The following is a 14,227-nucleotide window of genomic DNA, read 5'->3' on the forward strand; positions in this document are numbered from 1 at the left end:
CTCAACCTCCTGACAACCTGAGGGATGACTGGAACTGTCAAGAATGTGTATAGACGTGTAAAATTCCATTTAACTACAAACGTGTGCCCCTCCTCCGCCAGTGGAGCAGAACAGCTTGCACTTCTTGTCGCACCAGGATGCAAACAGATCCATCGGAGTAGTTCCCCAGAGGTCAAAGATCTCTAGGACGACTTCCTGAGACAGCACCCAGTCGTGGGCGATCGAACCCCGTTTGCTCAGAGCGTCCCTCATCGTAATTTCTGTTCCGGCTAAGTGGACTGCCGACAAGGATAGCCAGTTATGTAATGCCGAAAAGTGACCCTACACCTCTCCTCTCTTGTTGAGGTACTGCATGGCCACCGTGTTGTCTGTCATCATCAGAAAATGTTTCCTCTGTATGGAAGGCAGAAAGGCAATCATTGCTAGGGTGATCGCCATTGGCTCTAAAAGATTTATGTGTAGTCTTGTCTAGAACACTGGCTGATGGATATCTTCGCCCTGAAGAAACTCTCCAACTTTTTCTCTGTCGAACAAGCTCAGAATGCCCACAGGCCATCCCGTCCCTAGGGCTCCTCCTCCCACCTTAGGATTGTCATACAGGGTTTCCCACCACAAATCAGAATCTAACCCACATGTCGGAGTTAATACTGGATGTAAAAGTAGGTCTCTTGCTGTTCTTAGCTCAGGACAGAACATTGCTAGATGTCTATCTTGATACCACCCTGTCACTGACACGACAAACTAATGCAGTCAGATCATCCGCTGCCTACACCTGCAAACTGATGCAGCTTCCAGACCGTTTCTGACCACCCCTAACAGCATCACCTTAGCAAGAACGCTGATCATGCCTAAAATTGACTACTGCAGTGCCCTCTACCTAGGGACAAGTCAAGGAAACCTGAATAAACTACAAATCACCCAGAACAAGGCCATCAGGGCAGCACTAAACATCCCTAGAAACCACCATATTTCAGAAGCCAGAACAAATTTACATTGGTTACCTGTCAAGCAGAGAGTTTCACTAAAAACGCTGGCTCTTACCCACAAATGCCTGGCGAACAAGGCTCCCCCCTACTTGTGCAGCCGACTCTCCCGCCACACATCCATTCAGCCTCAAAGAACAGCCCAGACCCACTGCCTATCGGTCCCAAGGTTCAAACTTCAAAAAGCGGGGGCCCTTAGCTTCCCTGTCCTAGCACCCAAGCTCTGGAACACCCTCCCTGCAACCATCCGGTCTGAGGTCTCACTCAACACCTTCAAGTTGAAATCAAAATCATGGCTCCCTGCTCCGAACTGAGACTTCCCACTACTGCCCTAGTTCGCAGTCGCCTGCCTTTACATGATTTTGGTTGTATATATCTGTATGTATCCTGCTTGTAAATACTTGATGTAAATATCTGATGTAACTATTTCATGTAACTATTGTATGTAATTACTTCTCAAAATGTGCACCCTGATGCCCTTGGGCCGGATGGTGCGCATTATAAATAAATAAACCTAAACCTAATCAAAGTGGCTTTGAGGGCAGAGCCGCCCCATCTGCTGCTGCCGCTGTCTGCTGGCCTCTAGAGTCCCCTATGCCCGTTCCAGAGCATGGGAAACGTATTTGCCCCTGTCTGGCTTGCAGGAGCTGAGCCTTTCTGCCCTAGGGGACATAGCGTTGATTGCCTCTTCCCCTTGATGAAAACTAAAAGGCAGGCGTGGCCGGCTGTTGCAGAGCAACTTTGCGGCTAGCTTGGACTCTCTGAATTTCTCCAGAGAGTCGTCAGCTTTGGGGTCGAAAAGATTCTCACCATCAAAAGCAATGTCAAGGAGTTTATTTTGGACATTGGGTGAGAACCCTGAGGTATGCAGGTGAGCCTGCCTCCTGAGCACTGAGACCGACCCCATTGATCTTCTGACACAGTCTGCCACATCCAGGCCCACCTGCAAAGACTACCGGGCCTCCTCCTTTCCACTGTCCACCAACCTTAGGAAGACCTCCCACATCTCCCCTTCTGGGATATATTGAGCAGCTTCCCCAACGGCCGTCTAGAAACCGAAAGAATATTTTGTGAAACCGCAAGAGGCATTGACCGCCTTTAAGGCCATGCTTCCTGATGAAAAATATGTAATTGCCAGGGAATCAACTTTTATTACCCTCCCTATTGGGTGGGAGATTCGATGTGGCTGGTCTGGTAGACACTGTGGCTGCCTGCACCACTTACCCCCTCAGGTGTTGGGTGGGAAGAGAGATATGGAGGGTCTCCCCTTGCTGACCTGTATTTCTTGGAAAGGTCAGAGATGACCGGGGGTGTGGTACAAGGGCGCTGCCACAAGGTGGCGATAGATTTGTTGAAGGGTATAACCCTCTACGTAGCCGATCCATCATCAAGGATGTCAGTGAAGTCATACTCGGCAACTGGTCAAATCAATGCCACCACACAAATTGCGCCAGTTACAGACATTTTATTAGTACGATTTGGCCATTAGTTGACACATGTTTCGGCCTTTGGCCCTCTTCAGAAATGGACATTTACCAATTAATTAAAGTAAAGTATCTTGGGGTTATGGAATATATTCCTAAGCAGTATTTCGTAACTGGGTTAAATCCAGGTGCCTTGATAAACGGAGATAAGTTCTCCTCGCGACTGCCTATTGAGAAAACCATATTCTGCAACTGGCCTGGCAGGAGCACTCCACCCTAAGGTATCCACCTCCCTGTCAACTAAAACTCTGTACTTGGCATTGGTGTCAGCATAAGGGTGGGCCTACTGCATTTCTATGTGTAGGGACGTGTCGAGTCCACTGGCAATGTGCAGGCCTGCAGCTAGTGCTACGAGGTCTGCGTTGTGGATGAAAAAGTTGGCTCCTCCAGCCCCTGAATACGTAGGGTTGATGCCACCCTGGTGGTTGTCATAAGCAGCACCAAGAATGTCCACCATGGACCTGAAAAACAAGGTCGAGTTTTGCGCAAAAAGAGTGCTCATTGGCAGTCCAAGTAAACTGTTTGGCAGTCGGCGCAGACATGGTTTTCGGCACGTCGGAGGGAACCAGTGCTTGAGGTGCGCTGGCAAGCACCGGTGCCAAAGTCGCCACGACCTTGCTCATTGGCCACCGCTGTAGCTACCGGTACATTGAGCACTGTAGCATTGAGGGCTTGCCCGTATCCGCAGCCACCTTTTTAAACATGTCCAGCATCTGGGTCTTGAATTCCTCCCATTCAGCCCTGCAACGACTTACCACGGTCACTAGAAGAATCAAACTCGTGTCAGTGGCAACGTTTCTTCTTACTGGAAGAGGAAGAGGACAAATTGCTTTGTGAATGATACATCTTTAGTCTTTCTCTGATGCCTCTTTCTGGGGTAGTCCCCTCCGTTTTGGCTTGTGAGGAACGCAAGGTTGCATGCGCTGGGGATTTGGAGGGCGGTCGGCCTACCACGAGCTTCCCCACCCATTTCCTGCAGGAATTTGGGTTCATTTTGCCACATGACATACAGCTCTCAGTGTTGTGACCGATGCCGAGGCACCGCACACAGATGTCATGTGTATCAGTCACAGACAGTTTGAAGCTGCAGTTCCTGCAGCGTTTGAATCCCGAGACACAGGGCGTGGACTTGGTCGAGCTCGCGTCAAGCAAAAAAGTGACAAAACGTTGAGTGAAAGCGAAGTATCGATGCAGAGTTCATCTCGATCAGCGTGCGGGGTGCGTGTAATAGAAAGTGAAGTACAGGGGCGTAGTGACGCAGTAAATGTATGACGACCAATGTCAAGTCCTGAGCCGATGACTGAGCATGGAGTCAAGGTAGAGCGGCGGCTAAGTTGAGGTGCACTACGCCCCCTGTCAAAAAGTTTTCCCAGCAGCTGACGCTGGAATGGATATCTATCTGATGACAAATCTGCGGGAGAAAGGCAATCCATTGAAACAGGCATACGAAGATGCCAGCTCCCCTGAGGTGTGCCTCCATCACTGCCATCAGCTTAGTTAATGACCCTGGGAGCAGAGGTCAGGCCAAAAGGGAGCAACTACAACTGATCGAGTGTCCGGAAATGACAAACCATAAGAACAGCCTGTGCTTCCAAAGGATCAGCACGTGGAAAAAGAGGCCTTACAAGGTTCAGCTACACCAGTCCTGGGATTACAGAGCCCGGAAAACGTCCTTCAGTGTCACCATTCTGAACTTGTCCTTCCTCAGGAACTAGTTCAAGGTCCTGACGTTCAGGGTGGCCATGCGGTCCAGATGGGACAGAGACCTCCCCATTTCTTGGCTAGCAGAAGAAGCAGGAATACCAGCCCATACCACTCTCACTGGCTGCTAGCTCCTCCAATGCACAAGTTAAGAGAAGAGCTTTCATGTTCTCCTGGAGTTCAGGCTCCGGCTGCTGAGGAAGAGGTGGTGGTCCATCTGGGTGTCTTTGAGAATGGGTAAGCACTATCCTAAATCCACCAAATGAAGGACCCAGGCATCTGATGTAACCAACTTCCACTAGTCTCAGAACTCAAATTCTTGCTTCCACTGGAAAAGCCTCTGGAGAACTCAAAGCGGTTTCAGCATAGCCGGTGCAGACTATGTTGAGGCCATAGAGTATTGCGCCTTTAGACCCCCCTCTACTTCTGACAGAGCGCAAAACTTTCTCTGCCCATGCATGGCCTGTCGCAGCTGCATCCTTCGTACAAGAGCCGAAAGAAAAGCTCTGCTTGGTTGGCTGCAGTACTGGTAACCCCAGAGAGGTTGCTGTCAGCTTGGGGTTATTGAAACTTTTTCAGGGACTCGTCAGATGTCAAGCCAAACAGGTGCTCAGCGTTGAAAGCCATTATCGAGAAGCTGTGATTGGACATTTTGTGAGGAACCTGATCCTCTAACGTACAAGGCCCGACAAAGCAACTTCGATCGATGTGCCCATCGGCCTCTAGATACAGTCTGCTGCATTGAGGCCTGCCTGGAGGGCTTGACATGCCATCTGTTTACCATCCTTGACGATGTCCAGAAAACCATTACTGACCTCTCCTTTGGGAAGATGGTCAGCCGCCTTAGAGATTGTCCTTCAAAGAATATTTGAGTATTTGGCAAAAGCACAGGAAGCATTAACTGCATTAAATGCCATACTTCCACAAGTGAAAACCTTCTTAGTGAATTGTTTTCTACTCCCTGTCCATAGGGAGGTTCGACATCGAGGGCCTAGAGTTCACCATCATGGCCGGACCACCAGTGGGTAGGGGTTTGTGTGCGTTGTGAGGAAGGGAGGATCTCTCGTTGGTGGCTTGTACTTCTTTGTGAGCTGGCTGTCCACGTCGAGCATGGCTGTTGCCTTAAGTGAATAATCGTGTCTGCTATTGCTGTGGTGAATAGTAAGGTCATTTCTGATTACTGTCCCTTTGTCCAGTAGGTCGGTCAAGTAGTATAGCTGAAGTGCCAATGGTGACGATTACCTTCTTTACCGCATTGCCGTATTGAGCATTCGGGTGAGCGGTTGGATATGCCGGCATCATTTCACCATTGGGGGATGTGTCCAGCCTGCTTGTGTCATGAAATAGAGCAGTTGGTCCACGTCTCACCCTATGAAGGGCTCTATCCCAAAGGGGACGTGATCCCCTTCCTCATCAAATATCGTACACATGGATGTGAAAAGATCTGATCTGGGCTCTGGCACATTGCTTTGGCCCTTCGTCTGAATCAATGCCAAGAGGGAAATCCCAATCTGGGCCCTTGACGCCTCGGCCGAAGAAGGTGGAACTGAAGAAGCCTTTGTCTTGGCACAGCTCGAGGGTATTTGAACTTTTCTTGGCCCCTTCGAACCAGGGCATGGTCAGTGCTGTAGTGCACAGCAAAGCCAAAAACGTACAAGACTCAGCCTTTTCAAAAATGTGTAGCATTTGCATCTTAAATGCCTCCAATTCCTCCCTCGAGGGCAAGAAGGAAGAGTGATGGGACTCGCTGCGCAAGCGCAACCTGTTCTTGGATTTTTGATGGTGCCTACCCCGCCTTGTCCTTTTCCTCTGGAATATGCCCCTTGGTATCTGCATCTGAGGATATGATGCTCGAAATGCTTTGGAGGGACAGGGCACTCCTTGTCCTTGTCCTGCCACTTCTCGGTTGGTGTTTTCTGTGCGTTTATCAGCACAGGAGTCCAGTTTGGACCCCTGGCAGTGCAGCTCTTCATCATTACCTTTTGGTGAACTATAACCTTGGGAAAGCCTTATGGGACCCATGGGTAGGGGTACACCCTTGTACCCCTGGGGTATGTTTTGGGGCACATTTGTGCTGCCCACAGAGCAGGTTATGGGCTGTGACAGCTACATGCGAACTGGACAGAGGTTCGGAGTGTCCTCCATTTTTGTGATACCCAGGCCCTGCCAAAGAAATCAATGGATTTCTATGCAAAGTCAAGATGGTCACTGTAGCGTCTTGGTTTCTTTTGCCTTTACCCCTTGTTTCTGAGAAGCCCTGGCTCTGTTTCTTTCCCCTGAATGGCTGTTGGATGGAAGGACCATATATGGCACTGGGGCGCCTCCTGCCAGACTGGCTGAAGCCGTCCCAGTGACTGCTGTGGGTACACCCTTGGGGGTGGGACCTGTATGAATGGAGTATGGAGTCAACTCACATTCTGTGTTGTGGGTGTCTGGTTTTGGTTGTGTGATAATGCCTGGGACCATCCCCGACTGACACTGGAGTGAATGCAGTGAAAGGCTGGATGTTACCTCCAATCCACATTCTGTGTTATGGGTGTCCAGTTTTGGGTGAATGGCCTGAATGCCTGTGAGCTTGATTGGTTGCCTCCCTGCATGAATGCACTTTTGTGTGATTGGCTGGCTGAGCCTGGCTCAGCCTGAGTGAATGGGGAATATTTTGTGTATAAGTAGGGACCCCTCACTCACCAATTTGTTCTAAAGCGGAAGTCCACTGAAACTTGTATCCTGGGTCCAGTTAGAGGAAGGAGTTTGTGGCTGCAACTCTTCATCAAATCCATAGACTGCTGAGCTGGACAGCAAGGACAGAATCGAGAGAGGACCTGAAGAGGTGACCTCATCCTGAAGCTATGAGGGACCATTGTGCAGCTGCTGCTCTTCACCCGAAGTGTCCTGGAAGCCAGCCCTGTGTGCCTGCTGTCCGGAGAAGGGATCTTCATGGGTCCCGGAATAGTGCCTGGACTTCTTGAGCCCAAGAAGTCATCTGTTTCGCCCAGGGTCCGGAGGAGGGTATGCGACCTCTGGAAGCCAAGCTGCTGAGTATCGCCCGGTAGAGAGGAACCCTGGCATAGAGCTGCCCGAAACCTGGAGCTGCAAAAGTTTCAAATCACTGCTTCTAGAATGCACTGTTCCCATGACAGCTATCCAGTTTTCCACACCAGAGAAAGTTCAGGGTCGCGGTCTGCAGAGGAGTGTCTGCCGGTGGGTTTCCCGCCATCAAAGCGCTTCACTTGTGTATAAGCACTTTACAAATAAACAATTACAATTTACTATTACAATTACAAAAATCCAAAGAATATGTACCGAGGGTCCAGACTTTGAGAGGGTTCACAGTCCAGTCCAGTGGTCAGGTCCAGGTTGCCAGAAGCCATCCTGAGGTCCGGGCTACGGCTGCAACACCGAAGAAACGAAGACGGTGAACTATGAAATCCCAACACCTACTTCTGTCACTGCACCCGTCGCCACGAACAGTAATCCCCAGCCACCAAGGGTCATCTCTTTAGCCAGGCATTGTCAAGGTTCACAACAAGTTTCACCTTTGTGGAACATCCACAGCTGGAGTAGCAACTAGACATCGGAGACCACTGTGAAACGTCCTGCACTGCTGCCTTTCTGACACCGCTTGGTTCAGTTCTTCTCGACACAGACATCCCATCAACTCATTACATCAACTTTACAAGAATTATCAAAAAAAGATTTCCTCTTTAATATTTTGCATCTAGTGGAATGAGTAAGTTGGAAGTGGTACTATTACTACCAAAAGACGATCCTTTTATAAAGCAAGCAGTTTACCAGACTCTCAGAGGCAATAATTAATGTTGAAAGGTTCTCAGCCACTGGATAACACTGATATCCATATATGCTCCATATGACAATCCAGAGGCATTCTTTGGCAGCCTACATCAGCAACTTAAAACATTTGCGGACCGGTTCAGAGTAATCAGAGGGGACTCTAACACCACACATGATCCCAACATAGATCTGTCTCCCAACCCCCCCCATGAACAAGACTAGCGAAACTTAAACATAATTTCCCTATTAAGTATGATGCAGCAGTTACAAATAGTCAAAACCTGGAACAGCACATAGGAGCGATTATACTTTCTATTCATATGTCCTCTGAGGCGATTCACTAATTGAACTCATACTTACCTCTCCAGCCATAATACCCTTTATCCCAACAACTAGGATCAGACCTAGAATATTGTCAGACCGCTCTCCGGTATTTGCCCAGATACTAGTTAATACATTTACACCAACTCCCAAGCCTCCTGGGCTCCTACACCTCGAGATCAAGTTCACAGAAAGCAAATTGCAGATAGAACGAAAGAATTCTTTTTAGATAAATATCATCCAGCATATCAGCTGGAACAGGCCTTTGATGCTTTCAAAGCCACCCTTAGGGGAGAGCTCATCTCCTGAGTTGCAACATTCACCAGGGTTAATGCAGACCTTCACACAGAGCTAGAAAGGGAGGGAAGCCCAGGAACAGGCACAAAGAGCCACAGGCTCCTTGAGAGACTTGCGCAAATGGCATATCCCCAGGCCTGGTTGAAGACCAACCTTTCTGGGCGCACAGCACACTCGCTCATTCTCACAAACCAAAAATATTATATCTGGGGAAATAAAGTTGGCAGACTAATGGACTTTAAGCTCAGATGCATTCAAACTAGGAAGCATATCACAGGCCTGCAAGACCAGAGAGCAATGGGTTGCAGGGAAGAGTAAAAGTGCCATATGTTGCATCAGTTTTCCACATGTTGTATCAGTATTATACAACTATGACCGGAAGCTCTTTAAATAGGGGATCCAAAGAGAATACATTAAACAAGCTCAAATGCCCCCAATAGAAGAAGAATGGATTACGATGAATAAATCGAAAACCCTAGGGGAAGTAGACCTAGCGATCCAATCAGTCGCCTCCCAGAAATCACCAGGCCCTGATGAATACATATAGTCATTCTATAAAACGTTTGAATCCCAATTTATCAAGTCACTGACACATTTATACAACTCCTTTCTTACTTCTAAAAGGGGGCAGATACCATGGCGGAATCGAGCACGGGCTTAATTCCCAAGCCAGGGAAAGATCATAATCTTTTTAAGTTATACAGGCCAATAGCGCTGTTGAACCACAATGTTAAGATCTATGGGAACATTTTGGTCCGTGGATTATCGGCAATCCTCCCGCCTCTTATCACAACAGATCAATCAAGGTTCATAAATGACAGAACCACATGAGACAACATTCGTAGAGCCATTAACTCTGCAGAAATAGGCTCGAAGAATAAGGATACATTCTCCTTATTGGCATTAGAGGGTCATAAAGCTTTTTATCTGGTTGATTGGACTTTCCTAGAAGAGACTCTCACGGCAGCAGGCTTAGGCCCAAACACCAAGACCTGGAAAATGGCATCTTTCACCTCCCCAAACACATGGATGCACATGAACAAAGAGCACGCAGGCCCTATCAGACTCACAAGCAGCACTAGACAAGGTTCCACCCTGTTGTTGCTATTTGCAATATCTATCAAACGAATAGCTAGAAGTATTCAAGCCAAACACCCGATATCTGGAATTAAATGGGGGAGAGGGAACATAGAGCACAAGATTGCTGTACAGGCAGACAATATACTGCCGTTTCTAAAGCACACAGAAAGATCTCTCCCACCCTTATCGAAGGCACCACAATGCTTTGAAGAAGTGGCAGGCTTACGAATTAACTTTGAGAAATCGCTAGGCTTAAATGTCACACAACCACCAATGGTTATAGTATCCTTGGCCCAAAAATACCCCATTAGCTGATCAGACTCCTCACTGGAGTATCTAGGCATCAATATGGGCCTGAACCACAAAAGCCTGTTGAAACCTAACCTACCGCCATTTCTCTTGGAATTAATGAGAGACCTAGACAGATGGAGCCCGTTAGAGATCTCCTGGATTGGTAGGAAAAATGAACTTAGTGCCTAGAGTCCTGTACCTCTTGAGCAACTTGCTGATGCTTATACCAGCACACCACTTGAATAGGTTGCGAAGGAAAATATATACCAATGGGCCCAAAAGTCCCATAGGATATTCAGAGTACTTGCAAGATCAGTAAATAGAGGAGGGCATGGGAAATCAAATAAATAGTTATTTATTGGATGCACAAGCAGCTCACATGTTTAGACGGACACAAACAGGAAGAATTCCTAACTGGGCAGAGATGGAACAGACTGCAATGACAATTTCACTTGGGGATCTACCATATTGGCCTAGGTGGGCTCAGGCAGCAGGGGGTATGCTCCTAAACACTACGGGAAGCATGTTCACGTTATGGCATGGGATATTGCACCAGGAATAGGTTATTTTACTCTGATCCTAAATAACCCAGAATTCAGTGTTAGACTCAGGTGATTTTAACTGATGGGAGAATGTGCGAGGGGAGGATGGGTGAAGATATATAGAAGGCACACCTCTTCAACTCATGAAATTTAAACAGAAAGCAAGTATCTCAAGAAAATTAGAGGTGCAGACACTAGCACCAGAGACATTGGATCTCAAACCTTGAGTGAATTAGGTTTAATGGAGGACCCAGGCAAAGGGTAAATCCCAAAATTATATAAATTGTTAGATAGGGACCGACAGAGCAACCAACCTCCTTAAATGGGAAAGTGGAAACGAGACCTGGGGATGGAGATCTCAGAAGACGACTTGTCCAAGATTTTGGCGAGGGCACAGAAGAGCTCTAGGTGCGCAACAATCAAGGAGTGTTCATATAAAATATTAATAACGTACTACACCACCAAACAATCACCCCTATATTCCCCACAGTGCTGATGAGGCTGTCATACAGCAGGTACAATGGGGCATATGCAGCGGACGTGTCCCACTGCACAGTTTTACTGGAAAGAGGGGACACTACGAAAATAACACTCCCATTAGACCCTCTAGTTTTAGTTTTGGGTAACGTAGAACCTGATGGCCCTTATGGCATACGTGGAACTGCAGCCGCTCTGATTACACAATGCCTCAATGCAGCTCGAATAACAATAGCACAAGCATGGAAGAGGTCATCACACCGACAAATGGCGTTATAGTGGGGGAAAATATGGGAACTCTAGGCCATCGAAAAAGTAGCTGTATGCCAAAACAAGTCAACCAAAATACAATACGATCTGGAAGCAATTTAACTCTGTCAAAACACTAACACATACTCATGAACCCCCACTACTAAAACACCTCTCACTATCATAACGTAACTCCATAGTAATAGTGGCTCAGGAAAAAGGAGAGAGACAGAACATTAGAATCCCGTAATCTAAACACACACTTCAAGAACTCCGTACAATGAACTGTTTCTGCTTGATCCTAAATATTCTTAACAGACGCTAAACTTTGACGCCAGGTAACAAGACTGTGATAATCAAGCGACTCCATTGTTGGACAAAGTACCTCACTTATTTAAACTGTATATAAAATGTTTGAGCTATATGGCCGTTATATGTTGGGAAACAACAAAGTTGTGTACAAAAAGAACAACAAAAAGACAGCTATTTACCAGGCAATGTCGGAATGTGCCCAGGTACTAGACGTAATTTCCCAGTTATTGCCATTTTACGGCCAGGTAATACCCCTAGGGCAGTACCATAAAAATGTGGCTTGCATGCCTACACAGAAGCCAAAACTGTTTGCTTTGCCAATCATTATCTAGAATAGCCCTCATGGCAGCTTGATTTTTAAAAGTTGAATGCTGCAAAACTAAGGCATAACTTACGAGAAATTTGATGCTTGGTTTATGAGGCTGCTGTAATCTTCAGGCAGATCTATTAATTTGTTTGACTCTCGTGGAAAGCTAGAATTAAACAGATAACACAAATTGCTTTACACATTATTAATAAAAAGCTTCAAAAACAACAAATATCCCCAGAAAAATCTTCACTTACGTATTTCAAAATGAAAATTGTAGCAATGGTGAATTGCTTTTCCTAGAAACCTACCTTACAAATGCTTGGGAAGACTTGTCAATTGACTGCTCTCAAATTACTACAGCTTTGACAAATAGAGGTTTTAGTGTACAGACACTCCAGGAACAAACACTTGTGTATATATATATATATACACACAGATTATAGTGTGGCAGTCGCCGCACTATAGTTTAGGTGCATGGCGAGTACCATATGAAATCAAAAAAATGAATAACGTTTGACTTGTATGACTAATTTGGCTGAAAGAAAATAAAAAAATGATATATTATACATTACTCACCGTAATCATATTTCTGATGCTTGTATCTGCTTAGATTCTCATGCTGTGCATATGCTGACATCTAGTGGGAGCTGCAGAGTATTACAGTTGTTTTCGAAATTAAAAAAAGGACGTTGACAGGGCGTGCCAGTAATACTATCCCTAGTGTGAAGTCCACTGTACCCATGGGCCTTCACACGTTGTGGTCCATCAGATTGTTATTTTTCTGACATGAGGTAGCATGAAGTGTAGCATGAGTACAGATGTATACAAGCAGATATGTATCAGACAAGCTCATAAGCATCCATGCGCCTTCTCTCCGAGTGGAGGAAGGGTGGGCACATGTGAATCTAAGCAGATACAAGCATCAGAAATACAATTACAGTGAGTAATGTATCCCTTCTGAGGCTTGTGGACTCTCCTTAGATCACATGCTGTCCATAGATCAGCAAGCAGTGTTAGGAGAAGGTAGTGGGTTGTGAGAAGGTTCATGGGCGAACAGATGTCTTAGAATCGCTTGTCCCACCTGTATATCTGTCTTGGAATGTGTGTCAATTCAGTAGTGCTGAATGAAAGTGTGTACTGAGCTCCATGTAGCTGCTTTGCAAATGCTGTCTAGGAGGGGCATTTGCAATAAATGCCAGAGTAGCTCCTGTGCTCCTTATGGAGTGAGCTCTTGGCGTTAAAGGCAGTGTCTTGTCTGACAAGGAATAGCACAGTTGTATGCACCTGACTATCCATCTGGAGATGGCATTCTTGGAAATGCGATCCCCTTCTTGCCTGGGTCTACGGAGACAAACAGTTGGTCCGTTTTCCTTAGCGGTCTAGTCTTGTTTACATAGTAAAGGGCCACCCTTCTTACATCTAGTGTGCGGAGTATCTCAGCTGAGCTTTTTGGGTTCTGGAAGAAAGCCGAAAACTCAAAGGACTGGTTCACATGAAATTTTGATATGCACTTAGGAGAGAACCTAGGATGAGTATGTAAAACCAGTTTGTCTTTGTGTACGACAAATAATGGATCCTGCACTGACAATGCTTGCAATTCACCAACTCTTCTTATGGAAGCAATAGCCACTAAAAAGGCAGTCTTGTAAGTCAGGTGTTTAAGACTGGACTTGTGCATTGGCTCGAAAGGGGGTCCAATGAGCTTAGCGAGTACTACATTGAGATCCCATCCTGGCGGCGGGTTTGAAATCGGAGGGTGGAGTATTTTTACCCCCTCCATGAATGCCTTGATGACCGGCACCTTCCACCATGATACTTTATTGTGTAAGGTGGTGTAGGCTGAAAAGGCCGCCAGGTGGACCTTCAAAGAGTTGAATACTAACCTCGAATCTAGCAAGTGGAGCATATAATTTAGAATGTGGGATGGGGTACATTCTATGGGGTTAATTTGTTTAGACTGGCACCAAATTACAAATCTCCTCCACTTGTCAAAATAACAGTGTCTAGTATTAGACTTTTGTCCTTCCTTCAGGATATCCATACACCTCTGTGGTAGTTTAAGATGTCTGAACTCTATGACTTCAGGAGCCAAGCTGTCAAGTTCATTGAGTGAGGTTGAGGGTGCACTGTTAATCCCACGTGTACAGTGAGTAGGTTGGTCTGGCACGGGAGCTTGATGGGATTGCACATCGCCAGTTTGTGCGGATGTGGATACCAAGGTTGTCTTGCCCACATAGGAGCAACTAGGATGAGCGTCACTTGTTCCTTGTGGATTTTGTTCACCACCCTGTTCATGAGAGTTGTCAGGGGAGCAGGGCAAGGGAGGGGGGGGGGGGAGCGTAAGCAAATTTCCCTGACCAGTTCGTCCATAGGGCGTTTCCCTTGGAG

General features: G+C 46.7%; 1 protein-coding gene across 3 annotated transcripts in view; it reads right to left on the reverse strand.

The window, feature by feature from the left end:
* UBR2 (ubiquitin protein ligase E3 component n-recognin 2) overlaps positions 1-14,227 on the reverse strand; it is a 2,523,611-nt gene that overhangs the window by 117,274 nt on the left and 2,392,110 nt on the right. For all 3 annotated transcript variants that reach the window (XM_069608499.1, XM_069608498.1, XM_069608497.1), the window contains one exon: positions 11,925-12,002. In XM_069608499.1, coding sequence (XP_069464600.1) covers positions 11,925-12,002 — 78 coding nt within the window. The remainder of the gene's footprint in view (positions 1-11,924; positions 12,003-14,227) is intronic.

Source organism: Ambystoma mexicanum, chromosome 4q (assembly GCF_040938575.1).
Source record: "Ambystoma mexicanum isolate Mex_15411 chromosome 4q, UKY_AmexF1_1, whole genome shotgun sequence".
Lineage (NCBI taxonomy): Eukaryota > Metazoa > Chordata > Amphibia > Caudata > Ambystomatidae > Ambystoma > Ambystoma mexicanum.